The 18,152-nt window shown below is 32.9% G+C and overlaps 1 protein-coding gene across 1 annotated transcript; it reads right to left on the bottom strand.

The window, feature by feature from the left end:
* Positions 1 to 9,220, bottom strand: LOC110666987 (squamosa promoter-binding-like protein 7). The gene is made up of 3 exons (XM_021827672.2): positions 8,130 to 9,220; positions 7,789 to 7,907; positions 1 to 626 (listed from the first exon to the last, which is right to left on the bottom strand). Exons 1-3 carry the CDS (start codon positions 8,771 to 8,773, stop codon positions 187 to 189), a joined length of 1,203 nt encoding a protein of 400 aa, XP_021683364.2. The 5' UTR covers positions 8,774 to 9,220; the 3' UTR covers positions 1 to 186.
* Positions 9,221 to 18,152: the final 8,932 nt, after the last annotated feature.

The raw sequence follows: 18,152 nt of genomic DNA on the forward strand, positions 1-18,152 counted from the left end.
TCCATTAACAAATGAAATTTTACATAATTGAATCAAAATTGTACATACTTGTGATACAAAAAAAAAAAAAAAAGAATTAATTACCTATCAAGCGGGAGACTTGGGAGTTCAAATAAACTTATAAATAACTCACTACAAGACGGTCTAATGTCTATAAAAGAAATTGCATGTTAAAAAGTACAACCTTTAAACTACATGGGCTCCTCCCCAGGTGTTCCATAACACGGAACATTCTTCTACCTCTTCTTTGTTATTTTTCCCTCTGGTAGACAATAAACAGAAAGCTGAACTCGGAGCCTGCATGAGGTCCAGAGTGAGTCGTGTGCCTGTAGTGTCATTGAAGCGGTCCCAATTGTGTGGCTCATATGAAACTTGAAGCTGGTGATCATAAGGGAAGAAGGAATTGTTGGAGCTAGGGTGGGAATGATCACCAAAGTTTTCCATTGCATTACTATGTTGCAGGTGTCGTTCCTGTCTAGCCAAGATTACAGCACGGTGTTCTGCAATCAGTTCACGCAATGCAGCACTGGATCTTGTAGAGAGATCAGATGAAATCCAAGCATCAGCCTTAGTTGACAGAAGAGAGAGAGCACGGTCTGCTGTTGACGCTACGTATGGAAATTTCCCTGCCATCAGCTTGTATGTTGAGGAGGAAATTGTTCAAAGTTCAAACAGTTCATTAGTTGTAACTGCATTTAAATTTTCTTGCCTACATATTTCATGTAATGCTATTAAGCTGATAACTCGACCATCAACTGTCTACAGTCTACATCATAATGCATGAATTTAAGAGTTCAAACTTAAGCATATCCCTAATTTCAGATGTCCAAGAAAAAAAAATTCACCATTTATAACAGCAGAATATTTACGTATAATCACCGCTGCTACTTCCATTTGAAACGTATATTTGAAAGAATATTAGAGCCTGATGCTAACGCCACTTACAACAACTGCTTGAGGTAGTTAAATAATCACTTAAAAAGAAAGAGATTTGTAAATATGAAATAGGGAATTGCTCACATGCACCTGTGATTTTACATGCTTTGCTTTTTTTCGTTTTTTAATTTACTTACTGTGGTCCACGGTACAAGTTGCTGCTGCCCCCTCTCATGGGCGAGGTTTCTCTAGGGGTCGAGGACGTGGACGTGGATGAACTAGTCCTGTCTCTCCCACCACAGCTTTTCCCAGTTCCACTACTATTTGTTACTACTGAAACGGTCATCGCCATCTGGCCCGTCAATGTCCCACACTTAAAGCTACAATGTCTTCTACTATACCACCACTCAACCCTCAGTCTCATTTTGTCTCCAACACATCTCATCCTACTCAAGCTTGGACTGTTGACTCCGGTGCAAACTTTCAGATCACAGCTGATGAAGGGAACATCGGTCACCCTCATTCTCATACCGGTCCAGATACCATAACAATTGGCAATGGTAACTCCTTACCTATCTCTCACTGTGGTTCTTCTGTTACTCATATTCATGATCGCAAATTTTTTCTTAAAAATATCTTGCTCTCAACCCAAATAGCTCGTAATTTACTCTCAGTTCAGCTTTTACTGCTTATAATAAATAACTGTTCTCTTGAATTTTATCTTGACAAATTTCTTGTGAATGATACCTCCACCAAACAGGTTCTTTACCAAAGTCAGAGTGAAAATGGTCTCCACTAGCTACCTCTTCAAACCAGCCCTTTGTCATCTCCGCAGGCTCATCTTGTGCAATTCAGTGTCTGTCATGATCGGCTTGCCCATGCTAATGCTCGAATTGTTAATCAGATTTTATTTTCAAATAATTTGCCTATTAATAAAACTGGTTTTGATTTGCCTTATAATTCTTGCCAAATTAGTAAAAGTCATAAACTTCCTTTCTTTGAGTCAACCACTTGTGCTACTCAGCCCTTGCAACTTATTAGTTTTGATGTCTGGGGTCTATCTCCTGGACCTTCAGTAGATGGACATCATTATTATGTGATTTTCTACTATCACTTTACTAGTTATTGCTGAATATATTTTATGAAATAGAAATCTGAGGTAATAAATATATTCATTAAATTTCATCACATTGTCGAATGATATTTTGGCTTACCATTAAGCCATTTCAAGCTGATTGAGGGGGAGAATTTCAATCATTAACCTGTTATTTGCGGCATAATGGAATTAGGCAACGTGTATCTTGCCCCCACACCCCTAAACAAAATGGGTGTGCTGAACGCAAACAACGTCATATTATAGAGATAGGTCGTGCTCTTTTACTTCACTCAGCTATCCCAAATAAATACTGGCATTATGTCTTCGAAACAGCTGTATACACAATCAATAAGTTGCCTTCTATTCCTATTGGATCAATTACCGGTATGAACTGTTATTTAAACACCAATTATAAGGAATTAAGAGTCTTTGGGTGTTTGTGTTACCCACGGTTAAAACCGTATACTCCAAATAAATTATCTCCTCGATCCAGTCCATGTATTTTCTTAGGGTACAGTAAGTTGCACAAGGGCTATCTTTGTTTAGATTAGGTTTCATTTAAGCTCCATATCTCACGACATGTCCTCTTTTATGAACAAGTGTTCCTTTACAAGAATATTCAAGAAGTTGCACCTACAATCCATGGCAGTGACACCACTACTCCACCGTACCCATCACCCTTGCTACCAAATACTATCATGCATAATTCCACCAATTCATCATGCCCATCTTCTTTGCCAAACACTACAGCTAGAATATTAGGCCCACCTCCACAAATAAATCTAATACAACCACATGTCTCGTCTACATCATCACCACCTCAGTCCTTATTAAATTGACCACTGAACAAACCCTCTCCTCCACCTCTAGTCACGTCATCTGTCCCAACCAACAGTGTATCACCGTCTCCATCACGTCTTTTATCCCGCTACACCTCATCCCTACCTACTTCCACACTTGGTCGACCTCTCGTTGTTGATCTCTCTTCGTATCCCGAATCTGAGTCTGTTATTCCACCTGACCCTCCCTTACCTCAATCAATAAATACTCACCCCATGGTTACACATAGCAAAACGAGACAACTAAAACCCAAAGCGTTTACAGCTGTAACTATTCTACCACCTGTTCCCACATGCTACTCCAAAGCAGTACTAGATGAAAACTGGAAAAGTGCAATGTCTAATGAAATACATGCACAAGTTCAAACCAATTCTTGGACATTGGTACCCAAAACAGAAGCACAGAATGTTGTGGGTTGTAAGTGGGTGTACCGCATTAAACAAAAATCGGACAGCTCCATTGACCGCTTTAAAGCACGGCTAGTTGCCAAGGGATACCATCAACGCCCGGGGGTGGACTTCACTGAAACCTTCTTTCCAGTTTTCAAACCCACAACATTTCAAATTGTGCTATCAATTACAGTGTCGCATGGCTGGACTCTTCGAAAACTAGATGTGTCACACGTTTTTCTACACGGTGATCTTCATGAACCAATTTACATGAGTCAGCCGCAAGGGTTTGTGGATGTTGATAAAGCTAATTATGTGTGTAAGCTAAATCGCAATCTATATGGTTTTCGATATGCGCCTCATCAATTGCATGCAAAACTCAAAAAAGCACTACTTGCCCTACATTTTAACTCATCCACAACTGATACTACTCTATTCCATTACACTTTTGGTGCTACACGATTGATGTGTCTTGTCTATGTTGATGACCTCATCATCACAGGGAATAATGAACAAGCTATTTCAGACATGATTAATGCTCTTCAACAGCACTTTATATTAAAAGATATGGGCCAGTTGGACTATTTTCTTGGGATTGAGGTTCATCATTTGGCAACAGGTTTTTTACTCACTCAGAGTAAATATATTAATAATCTCCTGGTGAAAGCAAATATGGTGAATTGCAATGGTATCTCTACTCCAGCATGTCCCAAAACCAAGTTACACTTACAAGATTCCAATCCGGCAACTGATCATCATTTATACCACACCATAGTCGACGGACTTCAATATTTATCCTTGACCAGATCTGATGTCTCTTATGCCGTCCACCGTGTCTCTCAATTTCTCCATGAGCTAACAGAAAATCACTGGTCAACTTGTAAATGCATTCTGCGTTATTTAAAGCATACTCAACACTATGGTTTGTTCCTTCATAAAGCTTCCACTCCTCAACTTAGTGCTTATGTTGATGCGAACTAGGCCTCGAATCCAGAAGATCGCAAGTCTGTTTCTAGTTATGCGATATACCTAGGTGCCAACCTTGTCTCTTGGTCAACCCGAAAACAGACCACAGTTGCCTGCTCATCCATTGAAGCAGAATACAAGTTAGTTGGAGTAGCTACAATGGAGGTTTTTTGGCTTCAATCTCTTTTACAAGGCATTGGTTTTTCTTCCTCTAGTTGCTCTACATTATGGTGTGACAATGTCAGAGCAACATATTTAGCCAGTAACCCCGTATTTCATTCCTGGACCAAACACATTGAAGTTGAGTTCCACTTTGTTCGTGATCTTGTGTCTAAAAAGCAGCTCCAGATACGATACATTGCATCTAAGGATCAACTGGTTCATCTTTTGACTAAAGTTGTTTCATGTTCAAGACATGTCGCACTTTGTCAGCTTTTGTCAATCCAACCTCTTCCCAGTTCGAATTGAGGGGGTGTGATAAGGTTTATCCAATGGTTATAGCTGATATCTTGTTGTAACAGATAGTATTTGTTGTTATCTCTATCTCCAATAGTTTAGGATAACCTTACGTGTATATCTTGCACTTCCTCTATATATCCAGTAGCTGCTATATATATATATGTATATAGTTGTAACCTCTAGTTAATTCAACGAAGTGAGAATTCTACACCTTTGATGGCTATTATCTTAAATCTCCAATTGTTTTATATGCTTTGCTCTTTTTCATCTTTGATTTTCTTTAGGTGTTTTGGAATTTGGAAATGAGTATTTATATACTAAGATGACCAAAATTTTGATTTAGAAGGTCTATTTGCATTTTGCATGAAGAATCTCTATGCTATTTGTTCTACTTGAGCTAAATCTACAAAAGCTACTATTGCTAATTTGCTAATCACAACTAAGCTATAATTCAGAAAAACAAAATCAAGATCACAAGCATCTCTATATCTACAGCTCTCAATATTATATCTGCATTATCGATTCATTGTCCACAAACACCCCCAACAAGTTTTACAATAAGAATGAAATTCTAGAAAGCAGCCCAAATTGAAAAATCAAGCCAAATAAATAATTTTTTATTTGATTCAGTGAATGTTGGTAAAATACTTCGCATGTGAATATTCATTAAATTTGAAGCTGAATCAATTTCGCTAAATTTATCTTATGTTAAAATATTTAATTAATAAATGAGAATGAATTTAAAAATTAAAATTTATATGTGAGAGTTTCAATGATAATTTTATTTCTCTAACAGTACCCAAGAACATAGGATGACAAATTTTTGCCTTCCTTTCCGCTCTCTAACAATTTCTATAATTTGATCATTCTTTTCAGGTTGTATAAGCAGATTTCGTTTAAAGCCAAGATTGACTTTGTGAGTGACACCACTTTGAGAACAGTTTTAACTTCTATGGAAATAAACAGTTTTAACTTCTATGGAAATAACTAATGCCTAATGTAAATTAATTATCACGCAAGCAAAAAGCAGAAACTTGTTTAAAATATTTGAAATAATTTGGCAATGACTCTTGGAAGGGCTCCAAGTGTTTTCTATACGTGGACTTAATTTTATTAATTTTTGTGTTTATTTGTTTCCTGAAAAATAATTTATATATAAAAAATTTATGAAAATTATTTTTTTAAAAAAATATTTTTCATGAAAATGTTTTTTAATATTTGATTGTCATATTAAATTAATAATATGTGTTTATGTACAAATATTTTCACATTTTAATAAAATTATTAAAGTTCGAAAATTGACTTCAAAAATTATTGACCCCATGAGCTCAAGGGAGCATGAATTTTAATAATAGCAAAACTCAATTATAATCAAACTAACTTTTCTTTAAGTGTTGTGATATTTCTTCTTAAGAATTTAAAGATAGATTCATGAATTGGTGAAATTATGCTTTTAAAAAAGATGACATCCTTAAGCAACTCAAGATGAATCAAAGACAAGGAAGATAAAGCTACCTTCCAAGCTATATTGAAGATCAAAGTGAAAGTACATAGTTTAGAGTATAATTTAAGCATCTTAAGAGTTTTTGTTAAAAGAATTGGAAAGTAGAGCCAATGAAATTAACTTTTAATCCCTCAAATTTTTATCCTAAGTTTTTAGAACTTGTTTTTAAGTTTTGAATGGCTTAAAAGTATTTCACTATGATCTGATACAAAGTTTTTAATTTTTCAAATTTGAACAGAAAAAGTTTACATGTTTGCTAATTGATTTGCTACTGTCCCTTGCATACTAACTAGTTTGCTAACAAACTTAAGCCTATACAATATCGCAGAAAACAACAAAATAATGGCTAGTTTCTTGAAATTTGAATTTATAACGTTCCAATGGCTTTTCAAACGGTTAGAAACAGTTTGGGACTGTAAATACACTTATTCTTGGCCATTTTGTACTTAATGAAAGTTGCTATCGTGTTCCTAACTCTTTGAAGTTATTTAAAAGCTTTCATTCAAAGTGCTCCCACTTGCTTTTATTGCTTATCATTGGCATACCTACTCAACTTTTCTTTCTAGATTCTATTGTAATAAGTGAGAGTGAGTTTTAAACAACTTTATTAGCATTTATGAGAGGTTTGATAAGCACCTATTGAAACTTGATAGTGTAAAGTATTTGGGATAACACTTGGGAGAAGTTTGAAGTTATTTTATAAAGTTTTGGAGTGAAGATTTGCGAAATGTTTTATCTCTTGCCTTTAAAAGAAAAGAATAGTGAAGTGAAGACTCAAAGAGACACCTTTGAGAGAGTGGATATAGGCTATTTAAGCCGAATCACTATAAAAGTTCAATATTCTATTTTCTTAACTCTTACTCTTTAAATTTCAGCATTTTATTTTTTGGTCAAGTTAAAATTATTGTGCTGTGATTTGCATAAGTTTATTGTTCTGTTTGCTGAATACTGCCACATTCTGTTTGACCAGTATGTTGAGCATGGTTTGAGTTAAATTTGCAAATATAGTTAATTTGAGCTATTTAACACACACACGTCACATTAGAATACTTTGTTGAACTAAGTCATAATTTTTCAAAGGTTTTGAGCAAGAACAAAAAAATTATATTAGTCCAATTCGCCCCTCCTCTTAAGACATATTTGGGACATCAAAAATCTTTTTTATTTACATTTTTTAAATGTTGCAAGTATTAAAAAATATATAAGAAATATATTTTCTATAAAAATTTTTCTGAGCCTAATTTCTTTTTGAAAAGAATCCTATTAACTAGTGCACACAGTTAAGCTTATAATATCCTCACTTATCATTTTCAATACCAATGGACAAGTTTGTTCTATTTGAGGCATGCAGCTGTTAATTTGTCATATCCTCGAATTATTGCATTATCGGAATGATTAAACGCAGATAAAGCAACAATGACTCAACAACAAACTCTATAAACTGGGACAAAGAGAATCATCACAAGCCAAATTGATAAAGTGCTCAAATGCTTGATTGAGAGGAGCATGAAGGATGACGTAAAGTATAAAGCTTATGAAATTAATTTACATGCTAATTAACTTGCTTTCCACAAATCTGTTATTAAAAAACAGACAAAGGATTCCTCTCATATTAAAGATTAGGATTGCCAAAAAAAACTAAAGGATATATTATATACCTTGACAATAGTTCCTGGAATCAGAATCGCGAGCGCTCTTTCTTCTACGCTGATTGTGACCTGCCAATCTCCTTCTACAGCTCCTCTTCGACTCATCAAACTCTGACACTACATGAAACCTATCCCCAACACGGACTCCCAGCCATCAGCCTAGCTATTTTACGTTTTCTCTATTATTTTTAAATATATTCATTAACCATAAGGAAGTAAAAATAATAAAGATAGATAAAAGTTAAGGAAAGAAATGGAATTTAAATATTTCTTTTAAATTATTAGTCGAACCACATTAATTAAAATAATTTTTTTTTTTAAAAAAAAAGAGGGGATAAAAAGAGAGTTACCTACTACACTGCTGACAGAAACGCTGCTCTAGCCCTAGAACGATTACTTTGGGAGCCTTGGAATGCATCTCACAAACTTTATGTCTCCTGTGATAATCCTTAGCGTTCACCAAAGCCACTTGGCAACCCTCCACCTGACATCTCGGTACATTCGCCGGAGGCGCCACCCCTCCCGCTGCCGACGAGTATTGTCCCGCACGACTACCCACGACGCGATGATAGAGTTTGCCTCTTTTGCTTATGGAGAAGCCTACCTGCCGGTCACCCACGGGGATAGTATCTTCAAAATAGTGGCGCTTGCCCAGCTTCAAGCACATTAGATGTGGGTCACAGTGAAAGTGGGACCCTTCTCCGCCGTAAAAAGAGAGCTGCTGCTGATAGTCCTGGTCGTGATGGTGGTAGGGGTACAGACTCTCACGCTGAAACATGAGCGCGTGGGCAGAAGTAGCTTCTGGGTGTGTGGAACAGATAGTATCCGCTGCAGAGGTGGTTGCGGGGGCGACGACGGCTGTGCAAAACGTGCTGTTGCCATTGGTGGAATTGCCCCAGTCGAATCTTGAAGAATTAGGCTCCCAAACAATATTGGCATTTTGGCTTCTGTCTCGATTGCTGTGAGCAGTGTACAAGTTTGCGCCATTTTCCATCTCTAGAACTTGCTTCTCTTTGTACTGCAGTTACGTTGAATAGGTAGCTTATTTGCTGTTCTTGATCATAAAAAGATGCCTGCAACGATTCCAACCAGTAGGGATCTATTGGTTGCTTGTATTAAAAAAGAAAAAAAATGAGAGAGAGAGAGAGAGAGAGAGCAGTGAATCAAAATGTCTGCTCCTCATTTGTTGCACTCAAATGGGGCATGGGAGCTCTAGTTAAAAGCTGCAATTTTATTTGAAGAGAGTCGGGGTGGCACGTGTGAGAGAGGATTGACACGTGGGAATACTGAAGGTGGCCATTCCAGGTGGATTGAAGTGATTTTTGATTAAGAAGATTCTTCTGTGACTCTGCAAGAACTGAAATAATATTAATCATAACAATAATAACATCTTTCAAAAAAACAAAACAATAATAACAAAGTGGCAAAGTGGCCAAGAGAAAGAGAGAGAGAGAGAGAGAGAGAGAGTCAAGAAGATCAGATGTCCTCTGTATTCTGTGGAGAGACTCTTCCCCTCTCCGCCACCCACCGGTTTCCTCTTTATGGAAAAGGACGCGTACAGAATATGATTGCCGTACTAAATCCAGACGCAGTTGGAAAGGTCGTGTACAACACTATCCTGAACAGGTAATTTGCATGCATTTTCCACGTAATCTCCGAACGGGGCCTTCCAGTATTCAATGTTACGTTCAACAGGCAAATCATCTTGCACGAAATGAGCGTGCATTTCACGCTCTCCATTGGACGGTGAGAGCAAATATTCCCTCCTTTCCTGCCATATTTATGTAGAATCGCCTCTTTTTTTTTTTTTTAATACAGAAAATGAGAATATCATTCATACACCTTATCCTTAAGCGTAACACCAGCCATCGGAGCAGGTGGATTAGAAATCCAGCGTGGATAAATGGCTACCTACCATTCACTTCAAATTATAGTAAGTTTGAGCATGCAATCAAATCTTCTCCTTATACATTGACGGATGGCAGAACTTTTAATTACAGAGTTCAATTATATATATATATATATATATATATATATATATATATATATATATATATTCAAGCACTAAAAAAATGTATTGTGGAGTTAATTTTAATTTAAAATGATTTATGATGCTTAGCATAAATTAACCCTCAAGTATCGCTAATATTATCAGTCTCTTCATAAATTATGATTATAATAGTTAATTGAAAGATTAGTTAAAGACTAACATGTGCATTAGTTCATAGTAACTCGTATATAATTAAATAAGGTGAATACAGAAAAAGGAAGAAAACATGGCCTGAGAAATTCCCGTTCTTGATATAAGGGTCTTATATCAGTATACACAACCCACTTAATTCATATGTTATCTCAAGAAACAAAAAAGAAGAGATTGTCCTCATCCTTAGCTGGAATGACCTCTATATAATGCATAGATCTTCCAATATAGTATGGTGGCCACATCTTTCACCTAACAAAGAAGAAAGAAGGAAAATGCAGTAGTGAATAAAGTCTATTAGAGTTGTTTATACTAAATTAATTAATTAATTTATTAATATTTTTAGGCTTAAAAATTAATTTTATTAATTTAATTAATTTATGACTTAAGATAATTATTAGATAAACATATTGAGAGTTATTTAGTGATTACTGAGGTCAAGGAGGTTAATAATAGTTTCAATGAATTATAAGAGAGTTTACTAGTAACTGTTAGCAACCGCAAAACGTGAAAATGTGTCTTCTATAATCTTTCAGGTACATGCAAGAAAAACTATAAAATTGACAAAATTGAGTAAAGTAGAGTCAATTCTTATAGTCATCTGGTTTAGAAGTCAGAGTGTAAATTATGAGATATAGTCAGTATTTGGCACATTCATGCAAATTATAAGCTGTAAGGCAATCGATATTGTTTTCCACATAAAATAATAGTATGCAATGCATATTTAGAAAAAAAGGGCTGTTGAACATCTCCATTTAATGTTTATTGTAAATTATAGCTCATTTAGGCATATATTACATAGTGCATGATGATTTGGGGGGAAAGAGAATCGTTAAAGATAGGGTCAAATAATGGTTGTTATTTTCATATAGATGGACGGGAGAAAGGCTGAACTCAAGCGCCCAAGCTCAAAACTTCCTATAATGAAATCACGGTAGCCACCCTTCAGTGCAACGGTTTTCTTCACCAAGCCTTCTCTCATAAATGGATAGGTCAGCAAGCTATAAATTACTAATAAATTAGAATTAACAAAGACGATATGGCAAAATGACATAGGTTTATATTTTGGTCGGTTTGATTTTTTCGGTTTTTTTATTTCATTAATCGAACTAAATTAAAAAAAATTAATTTATTAAAAATTTATAATCAAATTATATAAAAAAAATTAAACCAATTAAACTGAATTGACTCAATTCAATTCAATATTTTAGTTTAGATGGAATACTGCTAAGCCTACTCTTAGCGTTGACATTAGTTCTCTTTGCTTCAGAGCTAGGATTCCGTTCTTTTAAGCCTCTAAATCTTTTTTCCTAGTTCTAATTTGGGATAGTTTTTAGGACCCTTTTAATTAAGCCTTGACCCATCTAGTTATGGGCTATATTTATGATTTTTTTTGCTTTTTTGGCTAGGATGAACTTATAGCATAATTGAATCTAGCTAAATCCTCTTATATGCTAAGCCTTTGATCTTTTATGCAATAAAATTATCTTTTGGAAAAAAAAAATTTCTCCATATACTTTTTCTTTTCTTTTCTTTTTAATTTTTTAAAATATATAATCAAATTTCTGATCCATATTCCATTTTCTCGTTTCTTGAATTTTGTTTTTTACCTGAAAATAATTAATACATCTTAATTGAAAAAATTCAGTGCATCTTTAACTTAAAAAATTATCCAGTGCTCTTAATTCATATACCTCTTCTCTATATTTATATAGGATAGGAGGATTTCACTTATTTATGAATATATAATATATTATGTTTATATGTATAATGTATTAAATATGTTCTGTAACTTTCCACTTGATTGATCTTAAGTCACATTTTCGTTAATAATTGCTCCTAATTAATTTGATATATATTGCTAAATATGCATTTGAGGACATTGTTTTAATTACTTTTGATTTAGTTTTTAAATGGATAAATTAGTTTATTATGCCATAATTAATACGTTATTACTTTACATTTAAAACAAGATAAAAATATTTTAAGATTTTATAGGACGATTTTGATGGTCATCTCATCTTTCTTTCTTTTTCAATAGTGCCTGTCATACATTTTCATTGCTCCATCTATTTCTCTCATCTTTTATCATTAATAAAAATATCTTAACACTTCTATAATTGTTTCTCATTAATCTTTTTAATTCCTTGATAAATGATTAAATTGATAAAACTGTAGGAATGAAAGTGTATGAAAAATTTAAAATTTAGGGATATTTTCTTTTTTTTTTTAATTCAAGAATCTAAGTGTTAGTTATGAAATATGATATTTTGAATAGGTAAAAATAAATATATTTGAAAAAATTGCGAAATCAATAAAAAAAAAACTTAATTAAGGTTTAACAATAATTTTTTTATTTATTATTATCACGTGCAGCATTTTCAAGTGGTGGAAAATATTAGAAAAATCTATTTTTTTAAAAGGAAATTGTCATCCGATTAACAAAATATTCATTACGGCATCTACCATTAATAATAATATCAAAAAATTATGATACAAAATAGAACAATTTTTTACAATACTACATAACATTCATTCTGCATTGATATCTAATGATAAGAGATTCGGTTGATACTCGTAATATTGATACAAGGATTGGACTAGTGTACGAGAAAAGTGATAGGAGGTTTTGAGCTTGGAATACAAGCCCTAGTTGTGAATCTTTTAGATGAATCTTTATAAGTGAACTAGCTTGGGTAGAATATGGGCTAGAATCAATCTGACCCTCTTATTGAAGGACTTTCTTAATTTATAGAATTGAGGAGCCAATTTGAACCGGATGTGTAAAGTTTCTCACAAGTGGGCTATTATAATTAAGATCACCTATCATAAGATCAAATCAATTGTCCCTATTATTCTGACAACCCTGATAAGTTTGAGCAGAATGAATTAACCGATCAACAGGTCGATATACCGGCTATCTAACCAATTGGGAAGGGATAGATATACTTGACAGACTTGTTAATATAGACAATCTTATTATTAACTCGTCAAAACTTTGGCAGATTAGGAGTGGGATTTCTTTCCAGTTCTGGATATACCTTTAAGGTTTATATCAACCTTTGGGGTTATAAGGAATAAGAGGGTTGACATAATTTATCCGATCTTAAGATTTCATCATGTTCATAATTTGATCACATCATATTTTATGAATTCATTGTGAAGTATTTAGACTCTCCGATTTCCTTCGGGTAGGGACCTGGATTTTTTTATATCTAGCCTTGGGCCTAATACTTTCGGCTATTTTACGCGATGAGCACTCATATCTTCCGACTAGTTGTTGGTTTGGTTATTATGTTAATATAACGGTCTATTATTTTCTTAGAGCGATTCCTAGACTTTCGAATTAGCTCGTCATATATGACTTTAACTCAATATTTAACTTGTGTGATTATACCGAGCCGTTAATGACTTGAGCTAATCAAACAAATCGGAATTGTCAGTGTACGAGGTATAAGGCCCACTTCACACACATACGAGCACATGATACAATGCACATAGGTATTTTTCGCTTCGTGTGTCTTACTTAGGTTACTTATTCCGAACTTATTCATAATGTATCATGCATCACTCTTTAATTGATTTGATGTCTCAAGCTCTTTTTTTTTTTAAATAAAGCTTTCAATTATAATTATTAAAATATTTTAAGAGATCCACATTTATTTGATAAAATTAATTAATATTAATAATTTAAAATTAATTAAAAATATAAAAATAATACTAACAAAGGGGAATAAGACTCTTCGTATAAAGATAAATGAATAGAAATAAAAGAATAAAAATATATTTAAACTTATTGTAAACAAATAAAAGAAAAAAGTATGAGAAATTTAAAATTAAAGGGTAAAAAGATGATAAATCCAAATCAGTTCTTCCAAATTTCTTTTCTATCTAAACTTTTCAGGAGGGGGAAAAAAAAGTAAATCCTACTGTGTGGGTTTGGAGCAGTGAAGAATTCACGTACATTCATGGCTCCATGCTCCATTTAATGCAACGCAGTCTGTAAAGTTTTGGTGCAGTGCTGAATTGGGGTAGTCCATATAACACGCGGAGCCCAGTGGGTTCCACCTAAGATCTCCCTCTTGAGTCTTGAGATTGCCAAGATTGGCTTGATCGTGACCACACCTTCGCATTATTCTCTAATTCCTAGAACTTAATTTTATCAATATTCCATTTTCATAACTGTTGTGGTGCCTTATTGGAAATTTTCTTTACAAACTTAACTTGACAAAGTCAAACGTGGAAAATAAGGGATGGAAGGGAGAAAAAAAAAAAAAAAGGCTGGAGTATAATCTTATTTTTCGTTGGTTTTTATTTTAAAGATAATAAATTTTGAGTGGAAAGAAAACAAAACCCCATTTTACAATCTGGTCTTACGATTTCATTCCTTTTTAGGAATGAAGTTAAGACCAGCCTTATAGAATTTGAATCTTCTTACTAATTCAATGATACATTCAAAAATATTCAATTTATGCACAGTTACAGATTAATGACGGATGGGTCTAAATCATTTGAAAAAATTGCTCGACAGAAATAGGTGCCTGGAATAGAGCACCTCACGAAGCAGAGCAACAGGCCTGTGTTAGCTCTCTCACTAAATTTCTAGAGAGAGAAAGTCCTTTAGATTTTTTTTTTTTGATGTTTTTCCTTTGTTTTCTTATTTTAATTGAGATAATTCTTGGTGGTCAGAGGAAAGCGTCTCTTTCATCTAGATTATATTTCCTCTCTTTCTTTTTTATTAACCAAAATTTTCATCGATTCTAAAATGCTAATCCAATCAATTATTTATTTAAAATCATTTTTATTTATAAGAAATAGTAAATATGATTTATTATTAATGGAAGAACAATTATAAACTAAATAGTATTAAAATAATTAATCGATATCAAATTATTATACTAAATCCTTGCATAAAAGTTATAGATCAAAGACCAAAAATAAGTATACATTATATTGCTAGAATATATGGCATAATAATATTAAAAAATAATAATAATCATTAAAAAGTTATAGATTAAATAATAAAATAAATGTAAATTTATTATAATTAATTTAAAGTTTACATGAGAGTTAACTTCACTAGTTTTGTTTATTTGTATGTATATAAATAAAATAATTTTTAAATTTAATTGATATAAAGAATAAAAAGCTAAATTAGATGTAAGATAAAGAAATTTTTTATATTATACCCATGGAAAGGGAGGGAGAACAAAAATGTGAATTGAAAAAATCTCATATGATTTGAAATAATATGATGGAAAATTATTACATTGATTGATTTTAATTTTTTAAATAACAAAAAATAATTTGTAAATATAAAATGTTTGAATAATTAATTTTTAATTAAACTGAGAATAAAGTAATTTTAATACTTAAAATTAAATTATAATAAATAAATTACAAATGATTAAGGATTAATAAAAATTTGTGGGGGTTAAATAACAAAAAAAAAATTAAAATTTTGCTACACTTAAGATTTTTTTATAAATATTTGAAGAGGCTAATAGAAAATTTTGAAATCAATTAATTAAAAAAATAGTTTTTAATATATCTGTTAAAAAATTAATAAAAATGTGGCCCCCTTGCCTAGATCTTGGTTATTTAATGGAGAGTGTGATTTAGGGCTTATTTAGTATTATCATTCAAACAATGTCAAGAAAATTATTTTTTAAATTATATTAATTAAAAAATATTTAAAAATAATTTATAATTAAATTTAATAAATTTTAATTATAAAAATAATAAAATATATTTTTTAAAATTAATTTTTTTAACATTATCTTAAAAAATATATTTATTTAAAAAAGCAGGGCCTTTAAGCATAATGTCAAACAGGCGGTTAGCGAAGATACGCTATGGGAACTGTAGTCTAAGAAGCTAAGTTTTTATGTTGCTACTTCCTGAGTAATGGGGTGGTCCTCTGCTGGGTGGACCTCATTCGGCCACGGGAGAGGTTTTTCAAAAAGCTGCTTAAGGATTGTAAAGCCGGCGTTTGAAGAGCGGCTACCACCGAAATCCCACAGGTAGAGGAGATTAAGAATGCCTTACGTGGCCTTGCTTTTTCTATCTGTAATGATTGTCATCATTTAGCCCTTTGGTTTTTACCTGGAAGAACTGGTCTGCCTTGTGATGGCTGTGGGGCGGTTCATCTTGTTCCTATGGATTTGCTTGTCTTGATTACCTTTGGTGGAAGAATTCTCTATGGCTTACGATAGTTGTTCTTGCTTAGTCCCTATCGGCAATGCTGTAGGGAAGAAAGTCTAATTTTACTGAGCTTGTCCACAAGGTCACGACTAATTTGCAAGTAAAAAAAAAGCTGGCAATTAGCAAAAAGAAGTCGTGCCCTGATTAAATATAGGTATCAACCCTTTTGCCTGTAGTGGAAATGGTAAAAAAACAAAAGTCACGGTAAAATTCTTAAAGGGGAAAAAAAATTATATGCTGCGCACGCGCTCATAAAGGGATGGAACTGTGGATTGATAATATAAATTTATAATTTATAAATTTCCTTATTATTTAAGCAGTTTACCGACTGTAGGTGAAAAGGCAGACAAGCGCTCCCTGACATTGATGGACACAAGTCATTTCTCAATTGCAGCAACATACGTCACTCGCATTTACTAATATCTCTTTATACATATATAAAATAAATTCACCTAATTATAAGACAAGCTACCAAATTTATAAAAGCACTTTATTCATTTTTTTTTAAATTAGAAAAATTAAGATTTTCTAAACAAATTCTGTTAAGCACTTATAAAGTTTTTCAATGGGTGTAATAATAAATATTAATGACGGCACCCTATTGTGGGGATGATGAGGATCCAAATGATGGACCCCCTAATCAGATTGCTGATGGACATGTGGTGTAGATTGAGTGGAGCCCTGATCTACAACTCATCACTTTGCGACAATATCATCGACAGTAATACTTTATAGATAAATTATTAAATGTATTCGGTAAATACATTTTTTATTAATAAAATAATATTTTTTAATTTTTATTATATAATTATTTTTATATAAATATATAATATATTATTTTTTAATATATTAAGCGTATTCAATAATTTATTCATTATATATATATATATATATATATATATGCGCGCTTATGTGCGTGCTTGAATTTGAAAAAATATTTAGTTTCATTGTTGAGCCCCTTTTATTTATAAGATAAAAAAGAAAAGCAGAGTCTGGGTTCGGAGTAAAGATTGACGCGTTGGGCATGGGTATCCAATGTAGTGGGACCCATTTTATCCCAAAGATCAGCCACGTATACGGTCAGAATGGTATGGCTACGCTTTATGATTGAATAAAAATAGCGAAAGCAGACATGAGACAGTTGAGGAGTTTCCGTAAAGTAGGAAGGGATAAATTTTATTGATAGTCATTTAATTTTATTTATTTATTTATTAATAATTTAACAAATCTCTAATAGAATTTATTAGAGATTTGGGGGACGCTATGACTTTGTAGTAGCTTAAGTGGGTGCTTGACACGTGTAAACTGGCAAAATGATTCCAGATTCTGGAGCCGTACCGAAACAGAATTTGGGCTACTGAGTGAGCTGGGATATTGGAGAATGAAACAACCCAAAAGATTACCGTACCACACTCATAAGAAGAGAGGACCATTTTTGATATTTTTTTGCAGCTTCTAATTTTTGGGAACATATGAGAGCGGACCATGGCGAACATACAAACTATGAAAGCATTGTTATATTTTAAATTAGTAGTTTTGGAATTAAATCTTTCTTTTATAATATAAAGAATTTTTGAGGTTTGTGCTTTTGAACATTTTTTCATGCAAAGGAAAAAAATAAAAATTAAATCTTTATATGCTGTAACAAATTTTTGATAGAAAGCCATAAATTCTTGGAAAAAAGGGAAATGGCAAAAAGTATAATAATACAAAATTTAAAAAGCAATTATAAAGATAATCAAAATTATTCTTTATCCTTTATACTGACGGCTCCCTTTAAGTGTGAGAAAAGCTTAAGCTGATTAAGACCCTTCGCTAAAACAATAAACTTTAACCAAAGCACTTAATGGAGTAGTCTTTTTCCTTTTTTTTTTTATTATCGCAGTGAAGTCATAAAGAGACCTGTGCCCTGGTTGGTCCAACTCATCAGCTGTACTAGCGGTTCTGAGCCCATCTGTCCCAGCCAATC

The sequence above is a fragment of the Hevea brasiliensis genome, chromosome 9 (assembly GCF_030052815.1).
Source record: "Hevea brasiliensis isolate MT/VB/25A 57/8 chromosome 9, ASM3005281v1, whole genome shotgun sequence".
NCBI lineage: Eukaryota > Viridiplantae > Streptophyta > Magnoliopsida > Malpighiales > Euphorbiaceae > Hevea > Hevea brasiliensis.

What these genes read in the sequence shown, in the direction of transcription:
- LOC110666987 (XM_021827672.2), bottom strand. Translation starts at nt 8,773, where the DNA reads ATGGAAAATGGCGCAAACTTGTACACTGCTCACAGCAATCGAGACAGA. An exon ending in TTCTGTCAGCAGTGTAGTAG is followed by an intron (nt 7,908 to 8,129) that starts GTAACTCTCTTT and finishes TGTTGGGGATAG; the next exon opens with GTTTCATGTAGTGTCAGAGT. An exon ending in TTCCAGGAACTATTGTCAAG is followed by an intron (nt 627 to 7,788) that starts GTATATAATATA and finishes AGCTGATGGCAG; the next exon opens with GGAAATTTCCATACGTAGCG.